Genomic DNA, 23,975 nt, shown 5'->3' with positions numbered 1-23,975 from the left:
TCCATGATATTGCTAACCCTCTGCAGTCTTCCCTTTTTAACTCTTAAAATGCTATTGAGCAAAGGAATCTATACTAAAAACTATTTGAAATGGTTCTATTTCTAGAGGAGGAGTCTAGCATAAGAATAGAGTAGACGTTTCAGTGGATCTTAAGTCAGCTGTCTTTAGTTCTTGTTAACAAAGGTGGGTTCCTTGATGTTCCCATTAAGGCTATAGGCAGTACTTCTGATTTATGTGTTAAAATGGGATAGGAGAATTTTCAGGCATTTTTGGTCAGTAATTTTACCCTTTGAACAACTTGAATAATTAATGTTTGTCTCAATTTCTATCTTAAAAATTACTGAGGCTATTAGGAAAATTAATTTCTACTTGTCATTTTATCTGCATTGAGTAATAATACAAGTTACTTTTAAGTAAGTATTTAGTCTGGTAAAAGCAGAAAGTCAAAACTGTTGGTAATGTCTCATTAACACAGAAATGGTTTATGTAGCAAAATAGTATATCATTATTGTGTTTGGTTTTATTAAAAAAAACTATAATTGTGTAGGTGATTATTTCCCCCCCTATTGCTGTTCTTTTATTATAAAAATACTATATACTATATCCAGAGCACTGTTTTGGGTAGTAGGGGAGATAGAGAATATAGATGAGACATGGTTCTTACCTAGAGTTTACATTCTGGTAGTGGGATAAGGCCCACTAAGAGCAAAATGCTTTGCTCAATAACAAGTGATGGGTAGGACAAGGAGCAAGAGGGAAAACATTTCAGGCACAGTGAAACGGAGGAAAGGCATAAAGGGGAGGGGAACATAGGATATATTTGGAGAACAGAGGCATCTAGGTGTCTCTGGTTAGAGCATTGTGTTTGGAGACAGGAAGATCTGAGTTCAAATCATAGTTAGTAGTTGTGTGACTTGGGCAAATCACTTAACCTCTGTTTTACCTTGGTTTCCTTAACTGTAAAAATGGACATAAAAATAACACCAATCCCCTAGGATTAAATGAGGACCAAATGACTTAATAATTGCAAAGGATTTAGTATAGTGCCTGCCACATAGTAGATGCTTAATAAATACTTATTCCTTCAACAAATGTTTTTCCTCTGTTAGACTAGAACACAGTGCATGTAGGAGAGCAGTATGACTAGTTTAGCTGGAAAGATAGGATGGTACCATATTATGCTATAAATACCAAATGGTTGAAATTTGAATAATGACAAAATTATAGGTAAAGCGATCCAATTCAGATTCATTTGGCCACCTTGAGCATTTATTTATACATCCTCAAATGCCTTTTGAAATGATCCTTTTTCTTTTTTCAATAAAAACCATTTTTTAGCTCCTGTTGGCGGTATGTGAAAGAAACACCACAATTGGTACAAGTTGTCAAGGAGCTATGCTCCCATCTATCACTAATGTTATCAACCTGGCTGATAGTCATGATCGGGCAGCATTTGCCATGGTAACACATGTCAAACAGGAACCTCGAGAAAGAGAGAACAGTGAATCCAAAGAGGAGGTAAGATTAGTTTTATTAATTCATTTTTTTGAAGAGATTGAAATTCTTTTCCAAAAGAAAATTTAACAATCATAGACTTTTTAGGTCAGAGACAAATACGTGTTCCATCCATTATTTATTTTTTTACCCTCAGTTTCTGAGCATTTTGCCTTTGAGATCTTTGACACCATTTCAGTTTTTATTTTATAGTTGTTTAGCATTAACAAGTGAATAGAGTGCCAGACTCAGTCAGGAAGACCTGAATTCTTATCCTGCCTCAGTCACTCACTGTGTGATCCTAGCTGCCAAGCAACTTGACTTTTCTCATCCTTAGTTTCCTCATCTCTGAAAATGGGGATAACAATGACACCTACTTCACAGGGTTGTTGTGAAGATTAAATTAGATATCATGTAAAGTATTTTGCAAATCTTAAAGCACTGCATACAATTTTTTTTTTTTGCAAGGCAGTGAGGGTTAAGTGACTTGCCCAGGGTCACACAGCTAGTTAAGTGTCAAGTGTCTGAGGCTGGATTTGAGCTCAGGTCCTCCTGAATCCAAGGCCAGTGTTTTATCCACTGTGCCACCTAGCTGCCCCCCTACTGTATCAAATTATTACTGTTATTATTAAACTTTGCTGACTTTTTGGTTTTCTTTCTGAATGAGAGGTAGATCGTACCAAAGTATTAGGCATCTCTGTGAGGCATTTGATAGCCTATATGTGGCTACACTGGATTCATTGAAATATAATCAGACACATTTGAGTATTAGGATCTTTGCATCATAGATTTAGAGCCTTAAAGGTAATTTTTTTTTTAAGGAAACAATCCAGTTAGTGCTGAGTAATTTTTTAAAGTGATTGATTAATTTATACTTTTTGTTGCTTTCCTATAAAAAGAGCACTGTTTTTACTACTGAGATATTTGTGCATTTGCAGAAGAAGCAGTAGTAGTCAAAATTTTTTCCAATGTTCCTAAACTTTATTGAGTCTATCTCAGTTTTTAAAAATTTTGTTTGTTAACAATTTCCATGTATAAAATAGCTATAAATGATAATGTTTTGAGAATCCTATAATTCTGTAAGACTTTTAAGATTAAAAAGTGCTTCCAACTTTGATTGGTAACTAATGAGTAATATTAGGGTTGAGATGATAATGCAGATAAACGGGGAGGAAAAAAAAAACTTTTTTGACAAAATCACTTATGGGAAATTCAGCCTTTTTTGACATCCAGGAAGCTTTGGGTAGCCAGGCTGAAACAAGTGTTTTTTTTTCCTCTCTTAGGAAATCAGTTGAATATTATATTATGCCTGAATTACTAAAGCAGCCAAACAAATTGCTTCTATGTTGAACTTTAAAGAATAATATTCTGACTCCTAATGGCCTAATTATTATCTGCTTTAATTACCACTTTATTTTTTTTATTTTGATGACTTGTTTTAAATACTTCAGTGTTCCTATCTGAATTTGAAAAAATTATATCCTCCAAAAAATGAGAGGAATGAATATATTTTTATGGAGTCAAATCATACTTAATAAAATTATGATCATAAACTTTCAGAGGATGACAAGAATTTTTGAGTACCAAGACTTCAACAGGAGCTATACAAAAGTACTGTCCACCAGATTTAATCTAACTAATTTAAAATTTTATTTGATGTAGGATGTGGAGATAGATATCGAATTAGCTCCTGGAGATCAGACTAGCACACCTAAAACCAAAGAACTTTCGGAAAAAGACATTGGTAACCAGTTGCACATGTTGACCAACAGACATGATAAATTCCTTGACTCTCTTCGGGAAGTTAAGGTTTGTATATTGGAATGACAATTTCTTATCTGAAAAGCCTGTAAAATCCTAAAGTGATGTCATCCCATTGTAAGCCTAAGCTTTCTTGTATTTTACCTTTCACTTGCCAGATTCACTCTTGTAGTCCTGAAGACTCTCAAGTGATATTTAAATAATGTAAAAGTTAATTGTATTGTCTGTTGATGGGGGGAAGGACAGACTCTTTACAAGATAGGTTAACTATGTCATTTCCTCAATTCCTATTGTGGTAGGAAATGGAAAAATTGTCTAATGATAGTACTTAATGTGTTACATACACTATGTTTTAAGTATAAGAAAAAAAAGGTTCATAAAGATGGGATAGATCAGTGTGTTAATTTTTTTTAAAAAGCCTCTCTAGTATGAGATTTGACCTGATGGGATTTGGTTCATCCCTTTTTTTGTTTGTTGGTTTGGGGTTTTTTTTGTTTTTTTTTTTTTTTTTTTGGTGAGGCAATTGGGGTTAAGTGACTTGCCCAGGGTCACACAGCTAGTAAGTGTTAAGTGTCTGAGGCCGGATTTGAACTCAGGTCTTCCAGGGCCTGTGCTCTATCCACTGTGCCACCTAGCTGCCCTATGACCTGATGGGATTTGGATTGAAATTCTACATTCTGGCCCTGGAGTCAGGAGTACCTGAGTTCAAATCCGGCCTCAGACACTTAACACTTCCTAGCTGTGTGACCCTGGGCAAGTCATTTAACCCCAATTGCCTCACTAAAAAAAAAAAAAGAAAAAAAAAAGTGTGGATAACTGCAGTGAATGAAGTAGGTCTTATAGGGTTGTTACAGTCAAAAATATTTGAGCTTCTTTCCTCATGTTAGCTAAATTTGATCCACACATGACAGACATAGCCTTTCATTTTAGTGTTAGACTTGCCAGAGTTTATATTCCTCCAGCATAACTTTTGAGTCAGGAGTGAAATAGAAGGGAAAATATAATTAAACATTTCAAATGAGTTCAAAAGAAATAGCTGTTGTTTTAATATATATGAAAATGTATGTTAGCTATGTTAGTATGTATTAAAACTTATTTAAGCTTATGGAAGGAAAATTTCTGTTTTGAAATCCTTTTATATAAACTAAGTTTTTAGGTGGTTTTGTTGAATTTCATTTAAATTTAATTTATGTTCATTATATTCACTATCAGAAACATTTTCATTAGATATTGTTGATTTAAAAAAACAAAAATCATTTGATACAGATTGTGTTTTAATAGCCTGAAAGTTTATTGTATTCAGTGGTCTGCGAGATATGAACCATTTGCCAACTGAGCTAATTGTTGGGGTTTTTTTTTCATCCATAGACAGGTGCATTGCTTAGTGCCTTTGTGCAACTGTGTCATATTTCAACAACATTAGCAGAAAAGACCTGGATCCAGCTTTTTGCAAGACTGTGGAAAATTCTCTCTGATCGACAGCAACATGTGAGGTTTTTTTTACAAATACTTTTTAACCAGATATTGTTATTTTAGAAAGATGTAAGTTTAGCTCTTGTTTTTAAAATTTTATGTTCTTCAGCATATACATTGCTAATATCCCTGAAAGAAAAAAAAAAGTTTGGTAGATTTTTTTTTTTTAAGAAACCAATAGATCTTTGCAGCAGAAAAAAATGATCAAAAATATTACTGGGCTTTGTGAAAGAAGAGATGTAGGCAATATGTTGATTTTGTTAGAAGGTCTAAAAACTAATGCCTTTATTTCAGGCTCTTGCAGGTGAAATAAGCCCGTTCTTGTGCAGTGGTAGTCACCAAGTCCAAAGGGATTGTCAGCCAAGTGCTTTAAACTGTTTTGTGGAAGCCATGTCACAGTGTGTCCCTCCAATTCCTATCAGACCCTGTGTGCTGAAATACTTGGGAAAAACCCACAATCTCTGGTTCCGTTCCACATTAATGCTAGAGCACCAGGCTTTTGAAAAAGGTCTGAGTCTTCAAATTAAACCCAAACAGACAACTGAATTTTATGAGCAGGAGAGCATAACTCCACCTCAGCAAGTAAGTAACTTCATTGTTTCTATAGATATTTGTAGTTTAAAAAACTAAATTTCTAAATTATCTAAATTGTTATGGTTTAAAAATGTTCTCACCAAGATTCATATAGGTTTTAGCTATATATTGATCACTTGATGTGTTTTCAGGAAATTTTGGACTCCCTTGCTGAACTTTATTCTCTGTTACAAGAGGAAGATATGTGGGCAGGTTTATGGCAAAAGCGGTGCAAATTTCCTGAAACAGCAACAGCTATAGCATATGAGCAGCATGGATTCTTTGAGCAGGTAACCCAGTATTTGACAGAATTAATATCTTGTAGTTGAGAGATGATTTGTGTCTGGACATGGTTTAGTTTAAGAGATCTACAGGGTAACAGTTCAAGGTTTTTGAAAAGTATTTGGAGATAAGAGATTGGAGTCCAAGAGATGTTAGGGCTGGACAAGTAGATCTGGAAGCCATCTACATAGAGATAACTTGAAACCATGGAAGCTGATGAAATTACCAAATGAAATAGTATGGAGGGGATAAGCGGGGGATGAAGGACAGAGTCTTGGGAGACACTGTTGGCAGGTGTGACGTGAATGAAGATACAGCAAAAAGACAGTGATCAGACAGGTAGGGAGAAAACCAGGAGAGAGAGCAGTATCAAGAAAATTTCCTCCCAGAGTGCTTAAGATTTTCCATCTTGAATTAGGAAATTCTGCCTTCTTTATTGTAATAAAATAGAGAACTTTAATAATTTATCTTTGTTTTCCCTTGTGTTCCAGTGGAAAATTAGATACTCTCTTGCTCTCTTCCTGCCCATTCTTATCTTCTCTTGGAGGCTCTCTATGAATAGTGAATTGAAAAGAGAGGCCCTGGCCCTACCTTAATGAGAAGGGAGAAGGGAGAAGGGAGAAGGGAGAAGGGAAGCCATGTTTTTGTTGCATCAGAATAATTGAGTTGACTGAAGTTGCAAAGTGTTTCCACTTTTATTCAAATCTTGGTTGGAATTAGGTCAGATACTAAAACTATTATGATTTTTTTTTCTTAAGGCACAAGAGTCATATGAAAAAGCAATGGAAAAGGCCAAAAAAGAACATGAGAGGAATAATGCGTCTCCCGCTATCTTTCCAGAATATCAGCTTTGGGAAGACCACTGGATTCGGTAAGCCTCTGAGATCAGTCATTCAGCAATTCCATCCCTTAAAAATACTAGTTATTAGAACCATTTGATATCCTGTCAGTCACTCAAAACATTTATTAAGCTCTTAATCTGTGACAGGCTCTGATATGAAATTCTTCAACATAATTTTTTTCTTACTTAGATTGAATTGATCTGTGAAATTAATAGAACTGTTGAATTGTTTTTTTTTTAATAGCTGCTCTAAAGAGTTGAACCAGTGGGAAGCTTTGACAGAATATGGCCAGTCAAAGGGGCATATAAATCCTTATCTTGTGTTGGAGTGTGCTTGGAGAGTATCCAACTGGACTGCAATGAAAGAAGCATTGGTTCAGGTGAGATGTTTCCTTGTTTCCCAGTGCCTCTTTAGAAGGTAAAAGGTACTCACTCTGATCCTGCAGAGATTCATTAAGAGTTATGTCATAGTTACATCATTGCCTTTTTTGGATGAGGTTACTAGCTGACATCATCTCTCTGGGTTTTAATAAGGCATCTGGCAAAATCTTTTGAGGTGTCATTGTGAACAAGATGGCAAGTTGTAGACTACATGATAGTATGGTTAGGTGGGTTCATAACTGGTTTACTGAGTGAACTGTCAGTGATTGTCAGCCACAATCATCTATCCTTTCTAATCTTCAATCTCCCATCCTACTGACTCCTCCTTTGCTGCTTAGAAACACATCAATCCTGGGAGGGTGTGGAGGGGGAGACTCAGTAGACCCTACCATTTTCCAAATCTGTTATCCTAGAAAAAGCTGTTTATACTTGTTACCTCTGCTTCCTTTCTTTGCTCTTCTCAATCTTTGTAATCTGTTTAAACATAAATATAAAACACTTTTTATACAAATAAACTCAGATCTAAATGATTAAAATAATATTTATTGTTCATGGGTAGATAAGGCCAATATAATTTTTAAAATGACAATTTTACTAAACTAACTAAACTATTTATTCAATGTCATCCCAATTAAATGACTACAAAATTATTTTACTGTTAGAAAAAATAATAACAAAGTTCATTTGGAAAAACAAAAGGTTTGGGTCTTTGAAGAAACCAGAGAAAAAAGATGTAAAGTAAGTAGATTCAGCAGTATCAGACCTTAAAGTATATTATAAGGTGAGAGCATTATGGAAGTGAAAAAAGGATAATTTCGGTTATTTTTAAATTAAAATTTTCTTCGATAAATAAAACCTATATAGTGAAATTCTAAATGGCTTAGGACATAGCTGGGCATTTTGGTTGTCAAAATTAAATACATCTTTTAAGGAGCAAGAATTATTTTCCAACCTAAATGATTGTCTCTAATCCTTTCCTGAAAAATTTAAATTATGAGTTAATATCAACTTATTTATCTAGTTTAAAAATCTGTACTATATGAAGAAATGTGAGGAACAAGAGGTTAAAAGAGCAGATTTCTGGTCAGTAGATTTTGTTGACAATTCTGCACCTACTAAGTAAAAATGAATATGAATTATATTAATACAGTTGACTTCAGGAAAGTAAATTATGTAGAATAGAAATGATTATGGGATAAAGTAAATGAGGAGCTGCAACACTAATATGTTTAAGTTTTTCCCCTCATTACCCAGAAGAGTTTTCATGAAGCAGTAATGTTTGTATTTTATTGAACCTCCAGGACACATTTGTTAGAATTCTGTTTCAAGTTTGCTTAGTTTCTTTTTGATGGTCATCTTACCACTGAGGCATTTAAATTGTTGGGGGGTTATATGTTAGGGTTTAAAAATGGTAGATTGCCTGTGGGTGGCAGCATGCATGCAGTGAATCAGCAGGAAGCCAGGACCTTAAAAGTATTAACTTTTCTTTAAGATGGTAGCACTGGGCTCGTCCCCTACAACATGGCCACTCCTTTGATTTCACTGGTGCCAAATAAAGAACATTAAAGAAAGTTGAAGTGTTCAGGTTCTTTGGTGGCAAGGTAATGACTGAACAGTTTGGGATAGAGGCTGTAATTAAAAGAAAGAATTAAACATTAATTTCCAAAAACCAATTAATTGATTTTAAACAGTCACAGAATGCCATCGGTTATCTTCTGTATGTTGGCTTTGCCCATTGCTAGTGGAAAAGGGCAAGAAAGACATGACAAAGCAGTGAATTGAAGTTTTTTTTTTTTATCATGCATAAAGAGTGATTTTAGAGATTTAATGAACTCATTTTGGGCTTAAACTGCTAATCATGCCAGTAGACATTACTTCAAGCATGAGCATTTCACAACGAAGTTTGTTTAGGCAATTAACTAAAACGTGCAGTGTTGACACCAAGACTACAGGCTTTTAAAAGAAATAAGGAGTGAGGCACTGTGGACTGAGCTCACAATCACAAAACAATCTTCTTGTTCTCTTAGTTTCATAAAAATGGTTGATGAGTGAGCTAGTATCCTGAAGCTGTTGCTGTCTTTCATCAGGAGTATTTATACAGGGAGAGGGGGGAAAAACAAAAACAAAAAAACCTGCCACCTACCAGGCAGGTAAATGTTAATGATGATTTATGCATTTTTTCTCATAATGTTAAATTCATGCGTTTGGGTTGTTGTACCATCTTTGGAGAGTTTTGATCCTTAAATCACACCAAAGTAATTGCTGTTTTATATATTGCATCTATTTTTAGTATGTTATGTGTTTCCAGTTGAATCAATTAACAGCTCATAGTTAACTCTACAAAGCTGAAGAAACAGTACTAGTTTGGGGTTTGGAGATTTTTAGGAAGAAGACTGTCCCAATTCTTGTAACAATTAACAAATACTTGCTAGTTTTGCAAGGAAATAAACGTCTGTCGCCTTACATGGGAAGTGCTAATTCTCTGATTTCTTCATTTATGAGCAACACTTCTAGACCTCAGGAGACAAAATTACATTTTTCAGATAACTTATATCTGATGTAATGTCAATCAGTGTAAAGCAATGCATTTTCCTTGTGCCTATTCTGTGCACAAATGCAGTAATTGATTTTATCTTGAGTTACAACTGACAAAAGGCAGAAGACACACACATAGGCCACAAGATTGCTAGCACTTTGGGGAGTAGGAGGGGGCAGCATGTAAAATAGCAATACATGGAGGAGATAGCACTTATTGTTTCCAGAATTTCCTTATGCATCAGGACTTTTCTGAATATATCGTTTAATATTTTATAGAGGAAGGAAAAGGAATTTTATAGAGGAAATAAGGAAATCATTTGACTGTTTTCATGTCTCTTCTTTTCAATTGACTTATAACCACTGTCCTCATCATATATAAAGAAAATGTCATTATATGTTATGGGTCTTATTATTCTATCAGTTATACTATCATAGTGAGTTTGATGATACCCAGTCCTAACTCTAATAATTGCTACTACCACCCACAGACTTAGGGATACAGATATTTTTCCTGAATTGGGTAGATCGTTTTGATTTGATTCCTGTCTTGAAATGCAGTACATCCAAATTTAAAATAATTTATCTTCTTCACTTGCTATTTTGGGATTTACAAGCCAGTTGTTATCCATTAGATAACAGAGGAGAAAAATTGCTTTAAACTTGTTTATTCTTTCACTTAGGTTGTAAAAATGATTTTGATAGACATCTAGCATGCATTAAGAACCTGTTGTACTTAATACATTCTCTGTCACAGTCATTTGCCTTTTAATCTTCTGTTATGGTCCCCACAGAGAAATTGTAAACCTTTTCTCTTCCTCATTTCTTCCTCTCTGCTGAAAACACTAGTTTATGCTTTCTTGAAAAAAATAGACCATTCACAGTGAGCTCCCTTTTCTTCACATATCAAATCTTAGTATCATTCTTCATTCTGTCTTCGTTTACTCCAGTCTCTGATGAAGAGATGATCCTTCTCATCAAGGCCAAGTCCTTCCTCATAGACCTTGATTTCTTCCCCTGCCATCTTTCCCATCAGCTCCCCCAGAATCATCTCCCTTCCCAGTATTCATTTCCTCCTTTTCCTATTGCTTACAAACATTCCCAAGTCTTCTTCCCCAGTCTTGGGAAACATAGATGATACCAGCCATTCTTTCAAGCTATTGTTCTATATTTCCCTTTTCTTTCACAGCCAGAACTTCTCTGCTTTCCCTTCTTTCACTCACTTCTTAACCCTGTGTCTGAGGTCAGATTTGAACTCAGGTCCTCCTGAATCCAGGGCTGGTGCTTTATCCACTGCGCTACCTAGCTGCCCCTCCCCTAGGATTTTGTGACACTGTTGTTTCTCTTGGTTCTCTTACTTCTCCATCTTAGACTCCATTGATAATTTATTATCCATATTTTATACCCTAACTGGACTTACTCCAAGGTTTTGATTTGAACTTTCTTCTTTCTCTTTCACTTAGTAACCTCATCAGCTTCTATGGATCTAGTTGTTTATCTATATCTATTTATATGTATATAATGTATATATGTATGTTTCTACATGTGTATGTATATGTATATGTATAGATACACACATACACACGTGTTATAAACATACATACATACACATATACACCTCAAAAACAACATATCCAGATTTGAATTCATCTTTCCCACAAACCCATCCTTCTTCCTTCCAAACATCCCATTTTCTTCTGAGAGGACCATGTTCATCCTTCTAGGCACCCAGGTTCTCTCAGTTTTGGCTTTATCTTCAATTCCACACTCTTACATATTTAATCTGTTGACAAATTGTGTCAGTTCTTCCATAATATCTTTTTCTCTATACATATATACTCCACACGTACTCCAAGTAATAGTTAGCATAATACCTGGTCATTGCATAAAAGAGGCATATAAGAACGTTTGTGAGACTCATAGTGGGAAGATGGGTTATTATTGACTAAGGGCATTGGGAAATGCTTTAAAGCAATGGTTCTCAAACTCTTTGGTCTCAAGACCCCTTTATACTCAAGAATTATTGAGCTACTTTTAAAGAACTTTTGTTTAGATGATTTATATCTCTAGATATTTACTATATTAGTAATTAAAACTGATAACTTTAAAAAATATTAATTAAAAACAGCTATAATAAACCAATTAGCATAAATAACATTTTTATTTTTAAAAAGTTGTATTTTCCAAAACAAAAATTAGAAGAGTGGCATGCTTTTACATAATTTTACAAATTAATGTGTGGCCCAGCAGAAGACACCTGGTTTCTCATCTGCTTTTGCATTCAGTCTTTTGCAGTAAGTTGTTTTAGTTGAGGTACTTTTAGTTGAGGTATTTATGAAAAAAAATCTGGCTTCTATCAGATATATAGATGGAAAAGGGAAGCGTATTTTAACAGGAAAATAAAATATTTAAGAAAATAGTTTTGACCAGACATGCAGGGTATATGCCATATGTGAAGATTGGGCTGAAAGAAAGGATGTGGGGCAGACTTATTAGGAGGCTGTTGCAGTAATCTAAGTGAGTGGTAATAAAGCACCTGGACTAGGGTAATGATAATGGGAACAGAGAAGAGCTGGTAAATGCAAGAGATTATGGTGGTCCCAAAGAACTTAATAACTGAGAGAAGAATGTAAATTATATATTTATAATATAATATATCATATTTACATATAGATATATTACACATGCAAAAATGTACATATATATGTTTATACCAAACATTAGAGACTAGGTTTAAAGTGACAAAATTGAAGTCAGAAGGAGGTTCAGGTTTAGTTATTTTGAAACTTAAGTTGTCAGTGACAGTTCTAGGCTGGAGGGAAGGAAGAACTTGTGCCAGGAACTTTGCTAAGCACTTTACAAGTATCATCTCATTTGTTCTTCACAACAGCTTTGTGGGTTAGGTGCTGTTATTATCCCCATTTTAAAATTGGGGAAACTGAGGCAAATATTAAGTGACTTGCACATGGTCACCACAGTGACCTCAATGTGTTTGAACTCAGAGCTTCCTGACCTCATGCCTGGCATTCTTTCCACTGTGTTTTCAAGCATTAGAGTTGTCCTGTAGCTTAAGAGATTATGGATGGAAATCTAGGGTTGGGATTCATAGTTAGCCTGTGCTCTGCCTTTCCTGCCCTTCCTCTGCCCTGGGCATTTGCTAAGAGCCCTTGCTTCTCCCCTCCTAGTTTCACATTCTTCTGACATCTTCCCCTACTCTTCCAGTCTTGACTCCAGTCCTTATGAGGAGGCCCTTCTGCTTGCCAAGACCCTTGATCCATCCCCTCCTATCTACCCAGAAGATTGTCCCTAGTGTTTTTCCATTCCCTAATCTTCAAGTTCTTCCTGTCTTGACACCTTCCCTTTTGCTTAAGAACATATCCAAGGTTTCTATTCTTTAAAAATAACAAAACAGAAAAACCCTCATCAGACCCAGTCGTGCCAGTTATTGCCCTCTCTCTCTCTCTCTGCCTTCTAAGCCAAGCTTCTTGATAAAGCCTCCACTTCTCTTCTCACATCACTGCAATCTGACTGACCTCATCATTCACCTGTGGTTATTCTTAGTCAGCAAGGATGTATTAAACACTTACTATGTGCCAGGCCCTTGCTAAGAGCTGGGAATACAGATACAAGTAGAAAGAAAAGCAATTGCTGCTCTGAAGGACCTTACATTCTAATGGGAGCCAGGAAAGGAAGATGGGGATTGGAGGGGAAGGAAGAGAGACAAAGAAACCAGGGATAAGGGAAAAGTCCCAGACTGCCATAAGGAATAATACTGGAGTAGTCTGGACTGCCTTCTTAAGGGGAGGTTCTGGGAGGAGCCATTTAATCAGAGGGAGGGTAGGGTACAGTTCTCGAACTGAAATGAAGCTTCAGATTGAAGAATAACGATAGAACAGAATAATCACAGTAATTATCATTTCTCTAGTTATAATAGTATTATAATAGTAATAGTATAATAGTAGTATTATATAGTGCTTTGAGGTCTACATATGCTTTCTTATTTGATCCTCACAGGAACTCTATTTGGTAGGCATGATTCTTATCCTTTTTTGCAGATGAAGAAAGTGAAGTATAGAAATGAAATCAGGCAACAAATGAGCCATTTTTAAGTGCCTGCTATATGCCAAGCACTGTGATAAGAACTGGGGATATAAAAAGACAAGACTCTGCCCTCAAGGAGTGTGCATTCTGATGGGGGAGATGGCATGCAAAAATGATGTACAAAAAGCTACATGCAGGATAAATGGGAACTGATCAGTAGAGGGAAGGCCCTGGAATTAAAAGGGATTGGGAAAGGCTTCCTGTAGAAGGTGTGATTTTTAGCTGGAACTTGAGGGGAGCCAAGAAACACCAATGAAGAGGAAGAACATTCTAGACCTGGGGGACTGATTGGCCCCAGTGTTATTCCATTCCCTAATCTTCAAGTGTCTTTAAGAGATGGAGTGTCTTTAAGGTGTAGCAAAAAGGTTAATGCCATTGGATCAAAGAGAAAACTGGCGTGTGGAGTGTAAGGTGTGAGAAGACTGGAAAGTTTGTGGGTTGGTAGGTTATATAAAAAATATAAAAAATCAGAGGATTTTATATTTGAGCCTGTAGTTGACAAGGAATCCTTGGAGTTAAGTGACTTTCCCAGGGTCACGGAGCTAGTAGATACCTGAGGCAGGATTTGAGTTCAGATTTTCCTGACTCCAAGCCCTGTGCTCTATCTACTAGTTTCCATTAATTGCCAAATCTAATGACTTTGTCTTCATCTCTTGACATTTTCATTTGCCAACCCTCCTCTGCTTTATCTTTTCTGGGTTTTTGTGATTAGCTTTTTTTGTTTAGTTGGGTTTTTTTTGTTGTTGTTGTTCTCCTACCAGTCTTACCATTACTTAATTTCTTTTGCTGGTTCTTTAACCATATCACATCATTAAGTGTGAGTGTGCCCCAAGGCTCTTTCCTGAGCCCTCTTCTCTTTATAGTTTCTGACTTAGTGATCTTAATTACTCTATTATCTTAATGCAGATGATTAGTACATCTATTTATGTAGCCCCAGGTACCCTTCAATCTTTGTGTCACCATCTGCCTGTTGGTCATTTAGCATTGGATATTCTGTTTACATTTCAAACCTATTGTGTAAAACAGAGTTAATTATTCACCCCCCCCAAAAAAAAATTATCCTCTTTTGAACTTAGTCACTCAGATTTTTTTTTTGAATTAATGAAAAATCTTCTCACTTCTATTCTCCCTCTTCTCCTCCCCATTGAAAAAAAATCCTCAGAAGAAATATATATAGTTAAGCAAAAAAAATCCTTCGTTGACCATGTTTCCCCCCAAATCTCTCAATCTGCTTAAGTCCATTAGCTCTCTGTCAAGAGTTTGGGTAGTATGTTTCATCATGTATAAATGGTTGCATCTTGAGTCCATCCTTTCTATCAGGAGGTGGGTAAGCTTTTTTCATCATGAGTCATTTAGAATCATGTCTGATCATTGTTTCATCAGAGTTTTTCAAAGTAATTTGTGTTTCCAAATACTGTTATAAAATTGTTTAACATAAGGTACTTTTCTTATTTCATTTTGAGGAATACCATTATGACAGTAAAATTTCTGCCTCCCAACAGTTGGCCTGTTAAATGGTTCATCTAGTTACAATTTTAAAGGAAAATATTGGTCTAATGACTGTCGTCACCATTTTTTGTGCTATGTAGAAGTCCGTTGGTTTTAAAAAGTTATTCTTTTGATACTTATCATTATATGCTGTAATTATATTTGGATGCACCCTGAGATTAATATCCAAAACACTTATTGGATAATGAGTTGATAGGCAGAGAGTTGGGTTATGGGACTGGGTCCTGAACTTTGGCCTGAACTCAGGCAGATAAATGACAATATACAAATGAGGTCATTAGTAAAGCTAGAGAAGAGGAGAAACCATCTGGGAATAACTCTGAGCCTAGAACATACCTCTTAATTCTCTCTGTCATATTCCTTTAGAAATAGTTATATTTAGGTATGTGTAATTAAGTTTGGTCCATAGCAGACCAAGACCTACCGGAAAACTTTACCTTTCCTTTCATTGCTGTGACATTGATAAGTTAATCTAGCATTTTTTTCTCTTCATCAGCAAGGCTTTAGAAATGTCAGGAAATAAAAACTGCTCATTTTAAAAAAGTACATATTTTTCTAGCTACATGTAAAAACGATTTTTAACATTCATTTTTTAAAATTTTTGAGTTCTAAATTCTTTCTCCTTTCCCTCTCTCCTCCTTGAGAAGGCAAGCAATTTGATATAGGCTATACATGCAAAACATTTCCAAATTAGCCATGTTGTGAAAGAAAACACAGACCAGAAAAACAAACAAATCCTCAAGCCCCCCAAAATAAAGTTTTTAAAAAAGTATGCTTTGATCTACATTCAGACTCCATCAGTTCTTTCTCTGGAAGTGATAATCATTTTTCATCATATGCCCTTCATAATTGCCTTGGATCATTGTATTGCTTTGAATAACTACATCATTCACAGTTGATCTTCTTACAGTATTGCTTTACTGTATACACTGTTCTTCTGGTTTTGCTCACTTCATTTTGCATCCATTTATGTAAGTGCTTCCAGGTTTTTCTGAAATCATCCTGCTCATCATTTCTTATAGCCCTATGTAGTAGTATTCTATCACAATCATATACTACAACTTGTTCAACTATTCTGCAATTGAAGAACATCCCCTCAATTTCCTATTTGCCACCACAAAAAGAGCAACTATAAATGTTTTTTAACAAATAGGTCCTTTTGCTTTTCTTTTTTTTTTTTAAACAAAAACTCTGGGATACAGACTTAGTAGTGAAATTTCTGGGTCAAAGAGTATGCAGTTTTATAGTCCTTTCTTTGAGCAGAGTTCTAAATTGCTTTCCAGAATGGTTGGGACAGATCATAACTCCACCAACAGTGCATTAGTGTCCCTATTATTCCACATTTCCTCCAACATTTGTTATTTGCCTTTTCTGTCAAGTTACCCGATCTTCTAGGTTTGAGTGGTACCTCAGAGTTGTGTTGATTTGCATTTCTCAAATCAGTAGTAATATAGAGCATTTTTTCATAGGACTATAAACAGATTTTTTTTCTTCTTCTGAAAACTATTCATATCCTTTGACCATTTATCTAGTACAGAGGCTTGACTCAGTTCTCTATATATTTGAGAAATGAGGACTTTTTCAGAGAAACTTATAAAGTCCACCACCATCCTCCCCCCCCCAAAAAAAAACACTGTACATTTTTAAAAGTGTTAATTTATGAAACCATTAACTATTATAATTAAAAGTATTACCAATAACTATGGCCTAGTTAAGATATCTCTCAGTGATGATATCTTTCCCCTTGAATCCTACCTTAAATGAATAATTAAAATACATAGGGGCTAGGGAAGTTTTACCCTCAATTAAAATGGAAAGATTTACCTGAATTGATAGATTTATTTGCATGTTTGTAGAGCATGTTACTCTCATCAGTCACTTTTACTATGAGAAGTTTTTTAGTAACGAAATGTTTATATTGGACTATAGAAATAAAGCTAAAAATTTAAACAATCTCAGTTATAGAGTTCATGTAAAAATATTTGTTATAAAATAACAGTGCCATATCCTACTAATATTTTATACTATTACACTATAGTATATAATTTTCCCTTGCATTTTCTAAATCCATTATTTTTATTCTGTTAATGCTAGACATCATACTCTGTGAGTAGAACATGCTCTTTAGATGTGTTGAAAGTTTTTACAAAATGTTTCATCATCCATTTAAAAATTACTCCTTTGAATTGAATTAATTTTCATTTTTTTTACTGTTACATTCAATTACTGAATATATCTGTATCAGTGTCTCTATGTATAAAGCAAGATTTTCATCAGAGTTTGGTGTGGTTTAATAACTTGATGAATATAATTTGTTGAAATTATTGGTTACAATAACTTATAAACTAAATCAGTACTTTAATTTCCCTATTAATGCTTTTTATGCCCCCATTGTCATTTTCGTTCATTTATTTATTTATTCAGCTAATTATCATTCATTTGTTCATGTATCTATCCATCTATTAATTTTTTAAATTAATTTATTCATTCATTTTATGGAGCAAAGAGGGTTGTGACTTTCCCACAATCACACAGCTAGTAAGTGTCAATTGTTTGAGGCTGCCCCCTACTTTTAAAAACAAAAGCTCTATTGAGACTAGAAAAATATATTAATTTTTAAATAGTGGAGTAAATAAAAAACAAAACTTGAAGTTAAATACTTGTTATTTTTAACAGGTTCTATTATTTTAAATGACATCAGTCACATTAAGTCACTAAACAGTAGAAAAATCAACCTTTGACCATTGGAACACATGACCTAAGAATCTGTTCTTGTGATCCACATTCTGGTTGGTGTCTGGGCTGTCATAATTGAATTGTAATCCTAAAGCACAAATTAACTTTGCAGGAAGGAATTCCTAGCATGGCTTCTAGGTTGGAATTATCTGACCCTTCTTTATAGGATTATAAGAGAACAGCTAAAATGGGAGCATATGTTCACCAGGTAGCTGATTTTTTTTTTTTAAATACCAAAGCAAAATGATTTTCATTAGTTGCCTAGGTTAATACAATAGTTGGTTTATAAAAAATAATGATATTGTCTCTTTACACTGAGAAGTGCACATCCTGCTGTCACTAATATTCCTGAGAAATGGAATTCTTTCTATTTTTTCCTTGTTATCATGTACACTATGTGTTGCCTTTTTTTTTTAAACTAAGTGAACAGGATAATTTCCAGTTTCGTCAGTGAAGATAGTCTTAATTTTTTTTTCTTTCATTAGGTGGAACTTAGTTGCCCAAAAGAGATGGCATGGAAAGTCAATATGTATCGAGGATATTTGGCTATCTGCCACCCTGAAGAACAGCAGCTTAACTTCATTGAGCGTCTTGTGGAGATGGCTAGTAGTCTGGCCATTCGAGAATGGCGAAGACTTCCCCATGTGGTTTCCCATGTTCACACTCCTCTTCTTCAGGTAAGATTAAGGGGAAAAAAAAAACCAGAAACCCTTTTAACACTTTTTAAAATACCCAGCCTTTAAGAAAGAAGTTTGTTTTTTTTTTTAAACTAAAGAAAGGTGTCGGGGGGCAGTATGTATTGTGGTAAGCAGAATTCTTTATGATCTTGTCTTTTTATTTATTTAGAATTTTATTTTCCCAAATTACATAATTTTAACATCAATTTTTTTAAAACTTTGTGTTCCAAATTCTCTTCCTCCCTCCCTTTCCACCCCTCTTTAAGAACTCAAGCAACTCAATATAAATTATACATATGTAATCATGCAAAACATTTCCACATTAGGTTGTGAAAGAAAACAGACAAAAAACTTCAGGAAAAGGAACTAACAAAAAATTATGCTTCAATCTCTATTCAGATATCACCAGTTCTTTCTCTGTAGATGGATTGCATTTTTCCTAAGCCTTTCAGAGTTGTCTTGGATCATTGTATTGTTGAAAATGTAGTCTTATTTTTATGTTGTTTTGCCTCACAACTTGGAACAATACTTTGAGCGGTTAGGTGTCTTCCTATTTCCTGTTCCATATTTTATAAGTTTAAATTTTCACTAATATATATGTCAAAAATCCCATGAAATTAGACCAAATCAAATTTATCATTAGTTTCTTTGTGGGACCTGTGAACTTGTGGTTCTTAGATGTGAATTGTAAGTTTGGTAAATAAATGAGGAAGAAACTTTATTTTTTCTGTATTGTTTGGACATCAAAAATTGTAGAGTCTTCATTCTAGTTTGCAAATTATTTGTCCTGAGACAGATTTAAAAAAAAAATGACAAGCCCAAATACTAGGCAAGTTTTTGTGACAAGGTGGTGCAGTGGAAAGAGTTCTGGGCCTGGAGCCAGGAAGACTTAATTCAAATCTGGCCTCAGACAATTCCTAGTTTTATGACTTCGAGCAAATCACTTAACCTATTTGCCTCAGCTTTTTAACTGTAAACTGGAGACCTACCTCCAAGGGTAATTGTGTGGATCAAATGAGTTAATATTTATAAGTACTTAGGCAGTGCCTGGAATATAGAGGTACTAGATATATTCTTTTACTTTTATTCCCCTGTGAAGCCTACATTTTCCATTTACTTGGATGGGGAAGGCTGGGGAGGAAGGAAAATTTTGAGGTTTGGTAAAAGAGAAACAGTAGTACACATTTTGTATTTTTCTGGATTTTAGAGCTTAGAGAAGCAGTTTATCACAAACCTCTCTGTAGTTGCAGACAATTTACAATTGATTGCCCTCGGTGTTCAATATATGTAGAAGTATAAATAGAAATTTTGTCACTTTTGTAAATTTAGGACAAGGGCATTCTTGCCACCTGATTATGTACCCTACCTACTAGTACTTTTTCTCTGACTTTGTATGACATAGGGAAATTGGTAGGGAGTCCTCTCCTGATCTAATAGATCCTAGTTTGTGCTACTGTCCTTTCATATCAAGGCTCTTTTAACTGTCATCACAGAATTATGTCTCAGGCTTAAAACATAAAACTAAGTCGATGGACTTCACTTATAATTAAAATAACATACTTGCTATAGCTACTTTCAGAGAAAAGAATAACTATATAAAAATAAGCCCCCATTATATAATTAAATTTCTAGAAGCAAAATTACAAAAACTAATCAGAGTCATTAAGCAGACTTGGAAAAAATGTTTAAAAAATTGTTTTAATCTTGTAATTGGGGGGAAATTGTATATAGATATACATAAATGTGTATATATATATATACATATATGTGTATATATGTGTTTGTTTTTTGCGGGGCAATGGGGGTTAAGTGACTTGCCCAGGGTCACACAGCTAGTAAACACCAAGTGTCTGAGGTTGGATTTGAACTCAGGTCCTCCTGAATCCAGGGCCGGTGCTTTATCTACTGTGCCACCTAGTTGCCCCCTTTCACATATTTATGAGATTGACTGTATCAGTAATTTTTTTTTGGTGGGGGGTGAGGCAATTGGGGTTAAGTGACTTGCCCAGGGTCACACAGCTAGTAAGTGTTAAGGGTCTGAGGCAGGATTTGAACTCAGGTCCTCCTGAATCCAGGGCCGGTGCTCTATCCACTGCGCCACCTAGCTGCTGCTGTATCAGTAATTTAGACAGTTGCCTTGGGCACTGAGAATTTAGTATGCCTTAGATATAGGACTTGAACCCAGGCCTTCTTGCTGCCAAGGGCATCCCCCTATGCCATCTGCCTCTTCAGTTTCTCAAATTGAATCCTATTCTAATAATTTTTGTAGGAAAACTATAGCCTTTTCCGTAAGGATAGGGAAAATAGTCTTTATGCTTTTATACTTATTTGTATTGTAGTAAATAAAAGTCTAATTGGCTCTGTGGAATTGTATAAGAATTAAGTTTTATAGGAAACAAAGATGACTTCCATAGGAACAATTCTTTTTTTTTTTTTTTAAACATCAAATAAGCAGGCATGAATCATGTGGAAACCCCTTCCAAAGAAGGAGCTCGAAGACTCCCTCTTTTTGAGGGTATATTAGGTTTCTTTACTTACTGGTTACAGTAAGTTATCCGTTTCATTAACATGATACAAATCAACCTAAAAGCAAATATTAGAACAAGAATGGATGTTTTAACATTTAAACAATTTCAGTTATAGCTAAACTTAACAGAAACCCTATGATAAGGTTATATGATTCCCAGAAAGGGTTTAGCAAGGAGGAGGATGCCCAGATATATATTTTTTAAGTATTTTATTTATTTATTTTTCCCGTTACATGTAAAGATAGTTCAACTTTTGTTTATACAAGCTTTCCAATTTCAGATTTTTCTCCCTCCCTCCCCTTCCTCCCCCCTCCCCTAGACATCAGGTAATCTGATAAAGGTTTTATATATATATATATATATATATAATAACATTAAACATATTTCTGCATTAGTCATGTTATAAGAGAAAAATCAGAGCAATGACAAAAAACCTCAAAATAGAAATACAACCACACCAAAAACAAAAGAAATAGTATGGTTCAATTCAGCATCTATACCCCATAGTTCTTTTTTTTTTTTCTCTGGATTTGGAGATCCTCCTCCATCATGAGTTCCCTGGATCCCTTCTGTACCATTGCATTGGTGAGAAGAATATAGTCCATCACAGTAGGTCAACACACAATGTTGATGATACTGTGTACAATGTTCTTCTGGTTCTGCTCATCTCACTCATCATCAGTCCATGCAAGACCCTCCAGGTTTCTCTGAACTCCTTCTGTTTATTGTTTCTTACAGCACAATAGTATTCCATTACATTCATATACCACAACTTGTCCAGCCATTCCCCAATTGATGGGCATCCCCTCAACTTCCAATTCCTTGCCACCACATAAAGAGCAGCTATAAATATTTTTTGTACATGTGGGTCCTTCTCCCTTTTCCATGATCTCTTTGGGGAAAGAACCAAAAGTGGTATTGCTAGGTCAAAGGGACCATAGGAACAATTCTAAACCTAATTTAAAAGCATTTTGGTATCAGTTCTGCTGTCAACAAAATAGAAGTGCTTATGGTTATAATCAGATAGGTGGATTTTGGAAGAGGGCCTAGGGACTTTGGAGAAATACAATTAACGTTTAGTTCCCACACAAGAACTATTAGCTTTAGGTTCCTTTTTATTCATTTACTTTAAGCGGGATCATTTCTACAATTTCATTTTGACAGTTAATACCCTAGAATTGTTGACCTGGAGAGCTCTAGGTTGTAAGAGTCTGTCTAAGCCAAACCTCTTATTTTGCCAATGAGGAAACTGAGGCCCAAAGAGGTTGAATGGTCTGCCTGAGTTCCATGTAGTCCACAGTGCTGTGACTGGAACTCAGTTCTGCCCCCAAGATCCTTCTCATGTCTCTATTATTCTCTGACACTATTCTGCTGCTCCTCTTCCCTTTATGACTGCTTCCTTGTCATCTCCATTGGTGGCTTGAGAAGTACCAATCATTAAATTACTATGTATATTAAATGCTAAATGCTAACAGAGATACAAGGATACAGTAATTCAGCACACATTGTCTAAGTTACATATTGAGTACACAGTAAAGAACTTTCCTTCCCCACTTGATCAAGTGGGATCAAATGGGAAAATATTTTTGAAGTACTTATTAGCACAGTGCCTGGCAAATACTAGGAGCTTAATAATCGCTTATTTCCCCTCTCCCCATTCCCCCCTCCCCCTCCCCCCCTCAATATTCTGCTTTCACCCTTACCCTCCCTATGCCTATCTACTCTGTGTGGATAACTACTCAAACTTTATTCTCTAGGCCTTTTATTTCAAGTTCTCCAGACTTAAATTTTCCATACCATTATTCTTGTCATAAAGACCTGTAAAACATCAGCAGACCTCTTGTTCTTCACATCTAATTGATCTTCAAAATTCCCTGCTCTGGAATAAATGTCAAATGTCTCTCCTCTTGTCCATTACCAGTGGCATTACCCTCTCCAGTTCAGGCTCATTTCCTTCAGGGCACACACAGCATCAGAATCATCACTATTAACACAAGTGTTTAGCACAGTGTGTTGTAAATATGCATTTAATAAATATTGTATGAATTGATGAATTTTATAATTATATCTACATCTTCTTGCTTTATGGATACTAAATTTTTGACATTTCTTTCTTCTCCTTACTCCATTCTGGAAGTACTTCTATTAGATAAACATACTAACTTCATTAAGAGACAAAGGTAAAGATATTTATCTTATATGAATCAGCTATATCAGATGACATCTTTATGCCTCAGTCCAGAATATTTTTAGGGTCCATGGACAGAAAATAACATGCCTTTTCTCATGGTTTTCTTAAATCTATCTTCTGGAACTCGTTAGTTGTGCACCTGGAGAAGTCATTTAATTCCTCTGTACCTCAGTTCTCTCATCTATAAAATGGGAGCGATAAAGGTACTCTTCCTCCTTCATAGGATAGTTGTGAGACAAGTACTCGGTACACCTTAAAGTGTTTACATAAATGTTACATTGTTATTGAGTTGAAGATGTGTATGTGTAGTTAAAGGTAGTTGGTTAAATCATTTAATCAGAATCATGAGTGTCTTTCCCTAGTTTTTTTTTTTTCCTTGGAAATAACTGATGTATTAGTAATTAGCATTTCTTTCATTTAGGCAGCTCAACAAATCATTGAGCTTCAGGAAGCTGCACAAATAAATGCTGGTTTACAGCCAACTAACTTGGGAAGGAACAACAGCCTCCACGACATGAAGACTGTAGTAAAGACCTGGAGGAATAGGTTACCTATTGTATCAGATGATTTATCTCACTGGAGCAGCATTTTCATGTGGAGACAACATCATTACCAGGGTAAACCTACCTGGTCCGGCATGCATTCATCATGTAATTTTCCAGACAACCCACTGTTTTTGTTGTTGTTATGTGGGGGGAGGATGGAGGGAAGGGATGATGTTTTTCACTTTTTGTTATTAGAATGGAATCAGACTGGGGTCACCAACTTGCCAAATAGTGAGGGCCATGTGGAGTCAGGTCACTTTTCTCAGAACTCTGAGTCATTGAGGAAGAACTAGAACAGCTGTAGTGCTGCTCTCACCTTGCCCCATTCTTTGTTCTCCCCCCTTTCTC

General features: G+C 35.3%; 1 protein-coding gene across 9 annotated transcripts in view; it reads left to right on the top strand.

Annotated features, from left to right (window-relative positions):
* LOC122735893 (transformation/transcription domain associated protein) overlaps nt 1-23,975 on the top strand; it is a 152,901-nt gene that overhangs the window by 85,947 nt on the left and 42,979 nt on the right. For 7 of the 9 annotated variants that reach the window (XM_043977760.1, XM_043977777.1, XM_043977768.1 and 4 more), the window contains 9 exons: nt 1,339-1,518; nt 3,157-3,303; nt 4,624-4,743; nt 5,023-5,310; nt 5,454-5,591; nt 6,342-6,454; nt 6,669-6,804; nt 18,172-18,363; nt 23,504-23,732. In XM_043977760.1, the coding sequence (XP_043833695.1) occupies nt 1,339-1,518; nt 3,157-3,303; nt 4,624-4,743; nt 5,023-5,310; nt 5,454-5,591; nt 6,342-6,454; nt 6,669-6,804; nt 18,172-18,363; nt 23,504-23,732 (1,543 nt within the window). The remainder of the gene's footprint in view (nt 1-1,338; nt 1,519-3,156; nt 3,304-4,623; nt 4,744-5,022; nt 5,311-5,453; nt 5,592-6,341; nt 6,455-6,668; nt 6,805-18,171; nt 18,364-23,503; nt 23,733-23,975) is intronic. The other 2 variants (XM_043977813.1, XM_043977783.1) reach the window with 1 other exon arrangement.

Source organism: Dromiciops gliroides, chromosome 1, assembly GCF_019393635.1.
Source record: "Dromiciops gliroides isolate mDroGli1 chromosome 1, mDroGli1.pri, whole genome shotgun sequence".
Taxonomy (NCBI): domain Eukaryota; kingdom Metazoa; phylum Chordata; class Mammalia; order Microbiotheria; family Microbiotheriidae; genus Dromiciops; species Dromiciops gliroides.
This window is presented reverse-complemented; position numbering and strand designations above follow the sequence as displayed.